At 37.8% G+C, this 13,499-nt stretch overlaps 2 protein-coding genes across 2 annotated transcripts; one reads left to right on the top strand and one right to left on the bottom strand.

Moving 5' to 3' along the window:
* The first annotated feature begins 878 nt into the window (after nt 1–878).
* Nucleotides 879–5,441, top strand: LOC17894798 (DExH-box ATP-dependent RNA helicase DExH15 chloroplastic). Its single transcript, XM_023787935.1, has 7 exons — nt 879–1,411; nt 1,498–1,787; nt 1,868–1,976; nt 2,062–2,148; nt 2,376–2,494; nt 2,587–2,767; nt 2,881–5,441. Exons 1-7 carry the CDS (start codon nt 914–916, stop codon nt 5,131–5,133), a joined length of 3,537 nt encoding a protein of 1,178 aa, XP_023643703.1. The 5' UTR covers nt 879–913; the 3' UTR covers nt 5,134–5,441.
* On the bottom strand, nt 5,286–12,359 carry LOC17895975 (paired amphipathic helix protein Sin3-like 4). The gene is made up of 22 exons (XM_006300316.2): nt 12,180–12,359; nt 11,512–11,672; nt 11,252–11,438; nt 11,074–11,172; nt 10,826–10,987; nt 10,445–10,721; nt 10,168–10,298; nt 9,984–10,059; nt 9,870–9,899; nt 9,562–9,782; nt 9,319–9,473; nt 9,055–9,182; nt 8,676–8,930; nt 7,933–8,571; nt 7,750–7,841; nt 7,000–7,572; nt 6,815–6,915; nt 6,588–6,726; nt 6,354–6,506; nt 6,093–6,259; nt 5,901–6,000; nt 5,286–5,815 (listed from the first exon to the last, which is right to left on the bottom strand). The coding sequence occupies exons 2-22, from the start codon at nt 11,649–11,651 to the stop codon at nt 5,654–5,656; spliced, it is 3,987 nt and encodes a 1,328-aa protein (XP_006300378.1). The 5' UTR covers nt 11,652–11,672; nt 12,180–12,359; the 3' UTR covers nt 5,286–5,653.
* Between the last annotated feature and the right edge of the window lie 1,140 nt (nt 12,360–13,499).

Genomic DNA, 13,499 nt, shown 5'->3' with positions numbered 1-13,499 from the left:
GTGAAAAAATAACAGGTGCAAAAATTTTAAGCTAGGGTACGACGAATAAACACAATTGTTGGGTATAAAACTTTGCAACTTTTGGGATCATTAACAAATATAACCAGTTAGATGACATAACGGGAACAATCTCATCCATTAGATTAAAACGATGATCTCAGCAATCATATAAAGTGGGTTTGGGAATTCACGAAAAGGTAATAACAATTAATACCTTTAGATAATAATGGCTAAGCAAATTTAAAGTCAAATAGGATTGGAAAAACAAAATTTGAAGAAACAATTGTTTCAGGAAAATAAATTTGTAAATAAATTAAAACAAAACAATCAAGATGTAGAATATTTATATATGGAATGAAAGAGTGTGATTGTGAAACATTGCATAGATTAAATTACAGGGGTATTTTTATTAAAAGATACATCTTTTTAAAAAGACACAATTAAAAGACACATCCTTTTATAAAGACACATTTTTTGCTTTTATATATATTGAGATTAAACAATAACCTTTAGATCAAATGAAAAACAATCTGAACCGTTAGATTCAAAAGATGACATCAGCAGTACACAAAAAGTGGGTTTGCTATTATATATAGATATTTTTACAAAAAAATCACAAAAACTAAAACTAAAATTTAACATTCAAAATTTTAATTTCAAACAAAACTTTAAATTATAAATATTAAAACTCTACGCCTAAACACTATCTCCTAAATTTAAAATAATAAACTCAAAACCAGAAACGAATTTGACCAAAATCAAAAAGAGTTTTTATTTTGTAGCTAAACATATGAAGAAGATCTATATAATATTTTCTAACCATGACAAAAAAGAAAAAGATAAAAATAAATAATTAGTTTGGGTGTAATATCCAAAAGGCAAAAATCAAATCTTGAAATGCCCTGAACTGAACATGAACACTCTTCCCGTCGTCTCCCTCCTCACACCTTCTTCTTCTTCTTCCTTCAAATTCTTCCATTTCCCTTCTTCACACCGTTCTCTCTCTCCTTCCTCAAACTTCTCCTTCACCAAATCCCTAATCTTCACTCCACGACAACTTCTCTCCCTCAAAACCTCCTTGAATTCTCTCTCACCGTCGCAGTCTCAGCTCTCTGAGGAGTACGAGGAGGAAGAAGAGGATGATGAAGAAGATGAAGAAGACGAAGAATACGACGATGATGACGAAGCCGCGGATGAGTACGACAATATCTCCGACGAAATTCGGAACAGCGACGACGATGAAACCGAGTATCCGTTGGATTTGCCGGCGGAAGAGTCGTCTCGGGAACGAGTGGAGTTTAGGTGGCAGAGAGTTGAGAAGCTTCGTAGTCTTGTTCGTGATTTTGGAGTCGAGATGATTGATATCGATGAACTCATTTCAATCTACGATTTTCGAATCGACAAGTTTCAGGTTTTGCTTTATGTGTATCTTAAAGTTCCAGTTTTTGAAATTAGAGGTTTTTGAAAAATCTGAACTTTGAATCATTTTGGTGACAGAGATTGGCTATTGAAGCTTTTCTTAGAGGTTCCTCTGTTGTGGTTTCCGCTCCCACGAGTAGTGGGAAGACTTTGATTGCTGAAGCAGCAGCTGTTGCTACGGTGGCTCGAGGTCGACGTTTGTTCTACACTACACCTCTTAAAGCACTCTCTAATCAGAAGTTTCGTGAGTTTAAGGAGACGTTTGGCGAAGATAATGTTGGTCTTCTCACTGGTGACTCTGCCGTTAACAAAGATGCTCAGATTGTGATCATGACTACAGAGATTCTCCGCAACATGTTGTATCAAAGGTATTCCAAACTGCAGCTCTATCTGTATCTATCTGGCCTGCTCAGGAGCTCGTTTTAACACTGAATTTTGGAATCTTTAGTGTTGGAATGGCTTCTTCAGGAACTGGACTTTTTCATGTTGATGCAATCGTTTTAGATGAGGTTCATTATTTAAGTGACATCTCTAGGGGAACTGTGTGGGAAGAGATAGTGAGTTTTTTTCCCCCTGTTTATCCTCTTTGAAAGGCTTTATCAGTTGAATATCTAAGTCGTTTTCTGTTTTTAATACAACCAGGTCATTTATTGCCCAAAGGAGGTTCAACTTATTTGCCTATCAGCTACAGTTGCAAACCCAGATGAATTAGCTGGTTGGATTGGTGAGGTGAGTTTGTAGACATTTTCCTTATGAGAGTGCATTGCAGTTTTTCATTATCATGTTCCTATCATAAGCAGTTATAACAAAGTACCAGATGCCATGTTCACTGTCTCGTTTATCTTCTATTCTTAAGCAACATAAATAATGTTTTGCTGATGAAGTATCTCAGTTTCTCGTAAACTACTACTAGGTAGCAATCCTTATATTCTTTAGCTTCTGTGTTTTATTTTCAGATACATGGTAAAACTGAGTTGGTAACCTCGACAAGACGCCCAGTTCCATTAACTTGGTACTTCTCAACAAAACATTCTTTAGTACCTCTGCTTGATGAGAGAGGGACAAACGTGAATAGGTAAGTTTTTCAACTCTGTACTATATCCTCAACAGTATTGTAGAATAATTCCCGTTGATAACAATTGGAGGAGGCTTTGTTAATTGGAGCAGGAAGCTGTCTCTCAATTATTTGCAACTGTCTGCGTCAGAAGCTAGATTCCGTGATGATGATGATGCATATAGGAAAAGGAGGTCAAAAAAACGAGGAGGTGATACCAGCTACAACAATTCTGTGAACGTTACTGATTATCCTCTTTCAAAGAATGAGATAAACAAGATTCGCCGATCACAGGTCTTACGTTTTACTTTTTAACAGACTAGGCATTTGTCGTTTCTTATCATATTCAAATATGATTTTTAACTTCTCATGATAATTTAATGACGGTGCTGAGTCTTGACTTCTAGGTACCTCAAATTAGCGACACATTATGGCATCTCCAGGGAAAAGATATGTTACCAGCAATATGGTTCATTTTTAACCGTAGAGGATGTGATGCAGCTATACAGTATGTTGAAAATTTTCAGCTTTTAGATGATTGCGAGAAGAGTGAGGTTGAGTTAGCCTTGAAGAAGTTTCGCGTTCTATATCCAGATGCAGTGAGAGAGAGTGCAGAGAAAGGACTGCTTAGGGGAATCGCTGCTCATCATGCAGGTTGTCTACCTCTTTGGAAATCTTTCATTGAGGAACTGTTTCAGCGAGGACTTGTTAAGGTGGTCTTTGCTACTGAGACACTTGCCGCTGGAATAAACATGCCAGCTAGAACGGCTGTTATTTCGTCTCTATCAAAAAAGGCTGGTAATGAACGAATACAGTTGGGTCCTAACGAATTGTTCCAGATGGCTGGGCGTGCTGGACGTAGAGGCATTGATGATAAGGGCTACACTGTGCTGGTGCAGACTGCTTTTGAAGGCGCCGAAGAGTGCTGCAAGCTTGTTTTTTCTGGAGTTAAACCTCTCGTGTCACAGTTTACTGCTTCATATGGCATGGTGCTGAATCTGGTAGCTGGTTCTAAAGTTACTCGTAAATCAAGTGGAACTGATGACGGGAAAGTCTTACAAGCAGGGAGAAGTCTCGAAGAAGCCAAGAAATTAGTTGAGAAGAGTTTTGGAAACTATGTGAGCAGCAATGTGCTGGTTGCTGCAAAGGAGGAACTTGCTGAAATTGACAAGAAGATCGAGATTCTGTCATCTGAAGTAAGCGATGAAGCAATAGATAAGAAAAGTAGGAAACTTCTCTCGGCGAGGGACTACAAGGAGATCACTGTACTGAAGGAAGAGCTGGCGGAGGAGAAACGCAAGCGTGCTGAAATACGAAGAAGGATGGAACTCGAAAGGTTCTCCGCGCTAAAACCTCTTTTAAAAGGGATGGAAGAGGGTAACTTACCATTTATTTGTTTGGAGTTCAAGGACTCTGAAGGGATGCAGCAGTCAGTCCCTGCTGTTTACTTAGGACATATCGATTCATTTCAAGGTTCCAAACTTCAGAAGATGATGTCTTTGGATGAGTCTTTTGCGTTGAACGTAATTGAGGATGAGCTGGTGGAAAATGAACCTGGAAAGCCTATTGTTAACCCATCTTACTATGTGGCCCTTGGCTCTGATAACTCATGGTATCTCTTTACCGAAAAGTGGATAAGGACTGTCTACAGAACTGGTTTCCCTAACATTGCTCTAGCGCTTGGAGATGCTTTGCCTCGGGAAATCATGAAGACTCTCCTGGATAAAGCAGATATGCAGTGGGATAAACTAGCTGAATCCGAGCTCGGAAGTTTGTGGAGATTGGAAGGATCTCTTGAGACATGGTCCTGGAGTTTAAACGTGCCTGTTCTAAGCAGCCTTTCTGAAGAAGAAGAGGTCTTACATATGTCCCAAGAGTATGATAATGCTGCGGAACAGTACAGGGAACAAAGGAGGAAAATATTTCGTTTAAAGAAGAAGATGGCTAGGTCATCAGGGTTCAGAGAATATAAGAAAATTCTAGAGAATGCTAATCTGACGGTTGAGAAGATGAAGCGGCTCAAGGCGAGATCCAGACGCCTCATAAACCGTTTAGAGCAGATTGAACCGTCTGGTTGGAAAGATTTCATGCGCATAAGCAATGTGATCCACGAAAGCAGAGCACTCGACATTAACACACACCTGATATTTCCTCTGGGAGAAACAGCTGCTGCAATCAGAGGAGAAAACGAGCTCTGGCTTGCAATGGTGCTCCGGAACAAAGCCCTTGTGGATCTCAAGCCTCCTCAGTTAGCTGGTGTATGTGCAAGTTTAGTTTCAGAGGGCATAAAAGTTCGACCTTGGAGAGACAACAACTATATTTACGAGCCATCTGATACAGTAGTAGACATGGTTAATTTCTTAGAAGAACAGAGAAGCTCTCTTATAAAGCTTCAAGAGAAGTACGAGGTTATGATTCCATGTTGTTTGGACGTTCAGTTCTCTGGTATGGTTGAAGCTTGGGCTTCTGGATTAAGTTGGAAAGAAATGATGATGGAATGTGCAATGGACGAAGGCGATCTTGCTCGACTGTTACGACGCACCATTGATCTCTTGGCTCAGATTCCTAAGTTGCCTGATATTGACCCGGTCCTGCAACGTAGTGCAGCAGCTGCAGCAGACATCATGGACCGTCCACCAATCAGTGAGCTTGCCGGTTGAAGAGGCCTCAGTTAGCTCGGTCTTTAGTGACCCATTGGGAAAATAACATTAGAGCCTGTGATGTTCAAGAAGTGCATATGTAAGAATTGCTCATTGGCAAAATAAGCTTAGAGCCTGGGATGTGCAAGAAGTGCATATGTATGAATTGGTGATACAAGAACAAATTTTGCATTCAGGTGATTAATGTTGGAAAGAATAGGAGAAAAAAAAAGAAGAAATTTGAGTTAATGTTACAACATGCAAAATGCTTATATACACAATTATGGGAAACAAGGCTTTGAAGGCTTGGGCAGTTAATCCTTTCAGTATTTCTTCGTTTATCTCCTCCCTCCCTTTTTATTTTCTGTGAGAATACTACAGGGACTAGAGGCAGCAACAGAAGTGAGAGCCATCTCATATTTCTTGTCTTCTGACAAAGCTCAATGCTGAGTATAACAAGCAGAGAATGACAACCTTTTTTCTCTCAAAAAGTGTGAAGTTACTCTATTCATGAGCGTTCTCTGGTGGTAAATGACAGATGTCATTGGCTGGTGAGAAGTTTTTGGTATCTTTGTGTTCTCCTTTGCCTAATCAAAGAACCGTTGCAAACAGAGTCCTGTCCGAGGGGTAAACCGATTTGGTTCAAAACTTTACTCCTCTTAGGACGATGCAACACATCTTCTGTATCTAGTACATAAGATACCTGAAGGAAATACCAGACAATTATTTTTAAAAAGACAAGCTTAAAGTCGTTATCATGGAAACTCAGTGGGAAATAGTCACTGTACCTTTGAAGAACTACATGTTATCTTACATTCCAAACCGTTAATAACCTTAACTTCATCCGTGGTGCAGAGTTCATTGTCACCACCATTTTTACGCTTATTCCTGGGAAGAAAAAGAAAAAAGAGTTCATCTGATTAGTGTCCTCGTTAGTTTTAAGAAGATGAAATAGTCCTTAGTTAATCTTCTTGACTTACCGTCTTAAATAAATTTGAGGATTCTCTTTCACATTAGGTTGATTGGAAAGGAACACATTTTGGAGGTAAGTGGCAAAAGTCGGGTCCATGGATATGGATGTCACATCGGGCTTATCATGTCCGCAGTCCAGAAGCTGTATAGAGAGTTTGGCTGGTGTTGATAGGTTCTGCAGAGATAAAATGCAAGAAGATACATATCATATAAGTTCCTCGGTCATAAGCATGCTTCACCCAAACTGTGCAAGGGTAAGTAATTCTTACACATTCAATGCGGTATATATCCTCATCTGGAAGAAGAACACGTGCATTTTCATAATAAACAGCATCAAGAAACTTTTCAGGCTTTCTGGATTTCTCATAAGCATATAACTGTTGTAATTTGTTGTCCATCTCATCAGCTGCTACTACCTGGAGCTGGAAGATCACACTGGTTAGTTAAACCACAAATGAAGAAAAAAAAAGAGATAAAAAATGTCATCCAAAAGGAAAACCTACATGCTTGATGAGCTTATATATTAGTTTGTCCAATGTGAAAAGAACATATGACTGTGTCCCAATTATTGCTCGGCAATCATCTTCAAACTTTGAATTATCGGATGTACCATCAAGCAAATTGTAGAGAGCATTCATGAATCTGTTCCAAAACCGAAACTAGTGTAAGCAGCATCACATATACTGTAGCAATTGCATAGACGAATTGAAAGGGACTTAGGGTAAGTCACCTGGCATATGAATCAGCGGGGTTAGTAGAACTTGAGGTCTTCCACTTTCTTTCTGGAGATGATGAGTTGATTTTTGCTGACAGCACTCTGTCATACAAAATCTGTATAGAGAGTAACCGCAAAAGTCAGCCTCACGAAAGATTCCAGCCTCGTTGATTTGCAGACTGAAATATGATATGTTTTACCTGATGAAGCCTGAAAAGAACATAAAAAGAATCGTTCCCATAAAAGACTTCGGAGTTCTTTCGAGAATCATCTTTGTCCTTATCGCGCAAAGCTGGAGGGACATACTTTGCAAGGGGTCTCACATGCAGCAGGTTTCTTACTGAAATGGACAACACAGACCTATCTCCTCCAGCACCATCATGGGCATCAGACATACCTTCTTCAGCCTCTCCTTCACTTTCTGCTTTATTATTATGGTCCATATCATCCTCCTGATAACAGTCTTCACCATCACCTGAGTCAGTTCCAGAAACATCACCGTTCTGAGATGTGTTTCCACTGCCATCTGATGATCTTTGGGCGCTTGCATTACCTTCATCATCTGCATTATCATCATTCTCCTTACGTTTGCTGAGAGCCTCCAATTCATTCTCTCCATGAACTGCAAAATTATCTTCTTCAAACTCTCCTGTTGGGGAAAGTTCACCCTCCTCTCTTTCGATTTTGGTTTGCTCAGAGACCCCTTCGTTACATCTTTGATTATTTGATATTTCTGCCAATGTCCCATTTGGAATAACTCTGTTATCACCAATCTGTGGAATAAGTAAGTAGCATATCATTTTCTTAATATACCCAGGACTAAGGATATTATCATCTAAATAATTTTAATTTCTAAGCAGTGGTGTAAAGAGTAGGGAAGATCGTTTCAGATCAACATTTCAATATTTGCAAGATACAAGGATTACATAAGTTCTGTTGCGCAACAATACCTCTAACCGTGGGCCATTCACGTGATTCTGCTTCAACTCCATCTCCATCCCACTGGTTAAAGCACTAGGCTTGGGAATACTATTGCTAAGCCCTGGTCATGTAAAAGAGGAAAGGATACAATTCATCTAAAAACGAGAAAATTTCCAAGAGTACTCTTATCAAGCAAAGTTAAAAGTGCTTACCGGCAATGGACAAAATGTTGTTTTTTCCATTCCTTGGTAGCAATCCATCCACAGGCGGTGCATTTGAGATATGCGAACGTTCAATAGAAACAACTTGTTTGGTTTCGGTTTTGTCGTCAGGTTTAGTAAGATTTTTCGGCATTTTATCATTTTGAGTACTGTCACATAATAATAAGGCATCTGAGGTCTTACAAGAAGTGACATCTTTATCCACATCACTAGCTTGCCGCACTTGATTACTTTCATTGAATTTTCGAGGGCCATTTGACCGCATAGAGTTGGCAACACTAGCTCCATTTTGAGGACTGCCCTCGCTTGCACTACCACATTTTGAATTCTGGTTTGTAGACTTGACAGCATCTTCTCGGTCTTCAGCACCTTGAGGGCGACAAGGAACCCCAAATAGTGGTTCCAAAAATTCTGTCCATACCTTCATTACCTTATCTAACTGTTCTGTTGAACACATTTCTCCACATGAATACTTAATCAGCTGATACAGATCTTCGTGAAGATCAGGATCCGGATAATCAAAACTCATATTGGAAGATATAGATCGTCTATTTCCAGCTGCAAGAGCAAGAAGTGCATCATCTTCTGCTCGCTTCTTTTCAGAGATCTCTTTTATCTCTGCCAGCAACGCTGCAGTGAAAGATAGTAGAACATAAGAACTTCATAAATACTTTGTAAGTAGATTTTACTAAGAGAATTTTCTCTTATATTAGAAATGGGTAACGAGAAAAAACCTTTTGTGCTCAGATTCTTTGAATCCTGCTGTTTGAAATAAAAACTGCGATGGTCGAGTGATCTGTGGTAGTTCTTTGTATATATGTCAGCCCAGACTTTGTTAAACTCAGTTCGACACTTTGCCCACTCTTCTTGCTTCTGTTTCAAACGCGTCAGTATTACGGGTAAAGCAAGATAGGCATTCTTCTTTAACAAATCCAACACATCAAGGCCGTGATCACCATATAACCGTTCTATGCATCTTAGGTTCAGAGCTGCAATACAATAACCAAACAAAATACATCAGTTGGAAGAAAAAGACTTAAGAATATCAGCTCTTCTATAAGAGATGAATTCAATATTTATGATGTTGTTATTCAAGGCAGCTTATATGTATACCTGTGAGGTGATCCTCGATACAGATGGGGGTGTCGGTTTTCAATTCATTACTGTTAATTTTTCCCAATAACTCTTCCACTCGATTTGTAGCCGAGACCACGGATTCTAATAACATGTCAAGCTCAAACCTAAAGAACAGAAACAAACAAAAATTTACCAAATCAAAACTGATCCCAGAAAGTGCTCAACAAATAACAGAAGACAGGGAGAACAAATACATCAGATGCCAACATAACATGACACTGATATACACTAATCACTAACCTGTCATCTTCACATTTAAATAGGCTCTCTTCATATTGGTTCTTGCGCATGTGTTTAAATGAATAGTCTTCACTTCCTGAAGTGACGGAGACCCAATGATCATTAAGCACTTGGCTACCAATCTCCATTTTTTGGCTTGCTATAGGAATTGGGTACTGCAGGAAAACAATATATACACATTTAACCAATGAAGCAAAATTAACCAGAGGAAAAGATTTGGCATGATGAACTGTGGCCCCATACATTCTTAGGAAGTAACCGATAACTAGGTGTGCATTGTTCACAGTTTGAGAGATCTAGTTCACTGATAGGTTTAGCCCATTTTTGACTCGCTGCTGCCTTTTCAAGCCTCTCCTTTTCACGGTCTCTTTCTCTATACCTTTGCATTTTCTCACGTTCTCGGTCTGTTTCTATGTCCTGTGACTTGGTAGGTTGAGGACATTTGCCTTCACTCCACAAGGATTCTATAGTCACAGCAATCCAATGGTTAGATTCAATTCAACACGACTGGAGAATCATCAGACCTATGTTACAAAAATAGCTAGACTTACTCTTAGACACAATCCCAGAAAGTAATCCATCTGCAGAAAGAAATACAAAAAGGGTCAAATTTTAACCTTCAACCGGCGAATGTAAGAAGAGAAAGCACAAGTTTGGCTAATTACCATTCTTGTCACACTGTGCCAAAAAGACTCTGAAGGCATCCATAAGGTCTGGATATACTCCAATTAAATTGCTCACCTAATACCAGAAATATATGTGCATGAGTCATTGACAGGAAAATTCCATTAGATTTCTCATAATCTTCCCCAATTTAACCATGCAGTGAGGAAATTTAAGTCAGCATACCAAAGACTGCAACTCTGGTTGGCTTATTATCTCCTTTGAATAGAGATTAAGACATCGTAAGAACTCTTGGTTGTCAGCGTTATCAAGCTTGGCCTTCACTCTATCAACAAAAGCAAGTTCTTGGCTATGACCTATCATCACATTAGTCAATTTAAGAACACGAGACCAGCAGACAATGCAGCATGAACTCTCTCCTAACTATCTCAGTAGTAAGTTACCACACTTAATTATTTAAAGTATAAAATAAGGAAAATGAGAGATCTGCTTTTCGTAGCACCTTTTTCAATATAAGCAGATGAACTAGGAGTGGCTCCAGAAAACTTGTCTCCTTCCCTAGCTTGATTGGACATTTCAGCAGAATCATCATCCCTAAGTGTCAGCTTCTTTTTGTTAAGGAAATGTTCTTTCCTGTCTCTATCATCCATGTAATCATTCTTTTTGTCAATGCGTCTCACTTCTTCTTTACTTTCTTTCAACAAAGATCTCTCATGGTCTATGTCCAGATGTTCAGTTTTGAGGGCACGGTCAGGATGTGAAGTAATGATTCGGTCCTTCTGTAACAATTTCCAAACAAGTGACGCCTCTAAGAACCGAATTTTCGATTGCATAGTAAGTGTAGTGAACAGCTATTTAAGGGAAAAAAGACGGAGAGATTAACCTTATCAAGATCTATTTGACGCATGGTGGGAAGAGACTTAATGCCTCTATCCCGTACTGGCATTTTTACAGGATCATGAGTAGAGGCAGTTGCTGAAGTATCAGGGAGAAAGTGAGTGAACTCCCCAAGCAAATCGTGATGGTCCCGGAAAAGAATAGCCACCTACAAGAACGGCATATCAAACTAGGACAAGAACGGCAACCAAAACAATGAAAAACACTATACCACAAATGGCTACAAACACACACCTCGCGGTAGACCTCAGTAATGGACTTGTTTTCCTTTCTATACATGTTCAAAATGTCTAAAAACGATTTGTATACACGATCATCGCCTTGAAACCTTGTCTGCAAATAAAAATGATAGTAAAGAAGCAAGTAGCAAAAGTGACAAAAAGGGGAAATGCACCACATCACAATTAACTACCTTAATCTTGTTAACAAAACTAATAGCTTCCTCAAACTCAACAGGCTTCTTAGGCGCAGGTTGGTCATCCTCGGGTAAGAGAGTTATCTCGAAACCCTTTGGTAAGAAAGTATTGAACCCCAAAATCAATTCCCGATTCCCCTTGAAAAGTTCTTTCACTCTTAAGATAACACCAGTAGTATCAACCCTACAATGACAAGATAAGATCAGATTTCAAAATCCAACTAATGAGCAGTAAAAACTAAAGCAAACATTATTACCTCTGAGCTTTAAAATCTTTCATAACCTCAAGAAACTCATCGTATTTCTCACGTTTGTCTTGAAATTTATCCTTGACAGCCTTGAGATACGCAAGTGCATCATTTGTAGTTAGCTTCTGTGCACTACTTCCTCCAACCATGGTTTATAATTTGCCAGAGCTCTTTCATCAAACCCGAAAAAAAAATAAAAAAAAATTAGCAGCAAGATAGATCAATCACTGTGCAAAACTCAATTTCACCAAACTAAAGGCTTTGAATTTGGGCAACAAGTCTAGGAATTTGAAGGATTCATGTAAAATTCAGCTACAGAGCAGAAATAAAAATTAATCCTTTTTAATCAACAAACCACATCTCTTAATTCAAGAACAGTTGAAAAAAAACAAAAAACAATCAAAGCAAACAAAATTATTATAAGTATAATCCGAAACCAAAAATCGAAGTAGAAGACAAATCAATCTCAAGTAAAAGGCAGTAGATCTAAGCAAAGAAGAGAACAATCAAAGCAAAATCGAGAAAAGAGTTAAAAAGAAACAATGAACTCGATCTCAAACTTAATCCTCAGATTAAATTCACATTACGGAGCTTCGAGATAAGAATTACCAAATAAAAAAACGCCTCGAGAAACGAAACAGAGAAGCAAAAAGATGATCGTAGTAGAGAGAGTTTACCGAATTGCGCAGCAGAGAGACACAAGTCTACAAGCATAAGCTTTGTTCCTCCTTACCGCACACGGAAACACAACACCACAGCAAAGACAAGACTTTAAACCAAATTTTGCAGAGACACAAACTAAAAAGAAAAAGAAAAACTTCAATATAAGTTAAATATGAAACACATACCAAAGTTCAAAAAAATAAAAATTAGGATTGGTGAAGAAGATGAGAGACTGACTTCTCAAGGTTTTTTTTTTAATTTTTTTTGTTTTTTTTTTTGAACGTGATGATGTTAATGTAATTTCTTTATTGGTTATATTATAAAATCTAGTGTAATAATTATTTAATTAATTCATTAAGACCCGCCTTTTAATTAATTACCAGAAAAAAAAAATACCATTTTTCCTGTTTCTTCATCCTTCACCATATATTACGATTAGAAAACATTTGCAACAAAGAAAAAGAAATATAAAAGATGATATCCAGCAATATACTATATTATTGTTCATAGATTATGGCTATATGTGTATTATAGTAAATACGGTAGAAACATGATGGGGGAAAAAAATAAATTAAAAAATGAAAATACAACTTAGAGACAGCCGTTGCTGATAGGTTGAGTAACCGGTTATAGCCGGTGAGGTTTAACTGTGGGATTAAGGCTCAGAGATTAAGCGATTGGGTACATTTTTAGGGGGTGTTATTCAACCTTGTATTTTAATTGATTTGGATGTATTTCAAAATCTAGCGTTATTTGATAATGTATTTTAAAAACTAAAATAAAATCTGTTGTTATTGGATTTAACATTTGTTGGATGTATTTTAAAGTACTTTAAAACAAGCGTTATTCAATTTTCAATGGATTTTGTTTCATTTAAGATTTTAATGTATTTTACATCTAAAACACGTACAAACACAATCCTAACAGTTTTCAAAGTATTTCATCTCTTTCAGACCAAATCCATCTTAATTGTATTTAAAGGCTATTGAACTTTTAAATCTACCGGTAATTAAAATCCCTTAAAATTCTCCATCCAATAACACCCCCTTATTTTCTTTTGGGTTGGTTTAGGACCTCGCAATTCGGGTTTTTTGTTTTTGTTTTTGTGTAGTGGCAATTTCGTGATTTTTGTGAGATGGTAAGGATATAATATGAATGTTTTTTTTTTCTTTTAACTATCAATGTCAATGTGCTTGAGTTAGTAAATTCGAGGCTTTTCTTATGAATCTAGAAAAAGGATTTTGCGAGCAGTTTCTTTTAAGGTGGCTTTGTTTTTGTTTTACCAAAGAATCTAATAATTTTGATGAGGTTTTTGCTAAATAAGTCTTTTGAAT

Source organism: Capsella rubella, unplaced genomic scaffold (genome assembly GCF_000375325.1).
Source record: "Capsella rubella cultivar Monte Gargano unplaced genomic scaffold, Caprub1_0 scaffold_2, whole genome shotgun sequence".
In the NCBI taxonomy this organism is placed as follows: domain Eukaryota; kingdom Viridiplantae; phylum Streptophyta; class Magnoliopsida; order Brassicales; family Brassicaceae; genus Capsella; species Capsella rubella.
The sequence above is the reverse complement of the archived record's forward strand: the minus strand, read 5'-3'. Positions and strand labels throughout refer to the sequence as shown.

Coding starts and splice junctions, on each gene's coding strand:
- LOC17894798 (XM_023787935.1), top strand. CDS start 914: ATGAACACTCTTCCCGTCGTCTCCCTCCTCACACCTTCTTCTTCTTCT. Junction 1,977..2,061: donor GAACTGTGTGGGAAGAGATA/GTGAGTTTTTTT, acceptor TAATACAACCAG/GTCATTTATTGCCCAAAGGA. Junction 2,149..2,375: donor TAGCTGGTTGGATTGGTGAG/GTGAGTTTGTAG, acceptor TTTTATTTTCAG/ATACATGGTAAAACTGAGTT.
- LOC17895975 (XM_006300316.2), bottom strand. CDS start 11,651: ATGGTTGGAGGAAGTAGTGCACAGAAGCTAACTACAAATGATGCACTT. Junction 11,173..11,251: donor GTTTTGTTAACAAGATTAAG/GTAGTTAATTGT, acceptor TTTTATTTGCAG/ACAAGGTTTCAAGGCGATGA. Junction 10,060..10,167: donor AACCAGAGTTGCAGTCTTTG/GTATGCTGACTT, acceptor TTCTGGTATTAG/GTGAGCAATTTAATTGGAGT.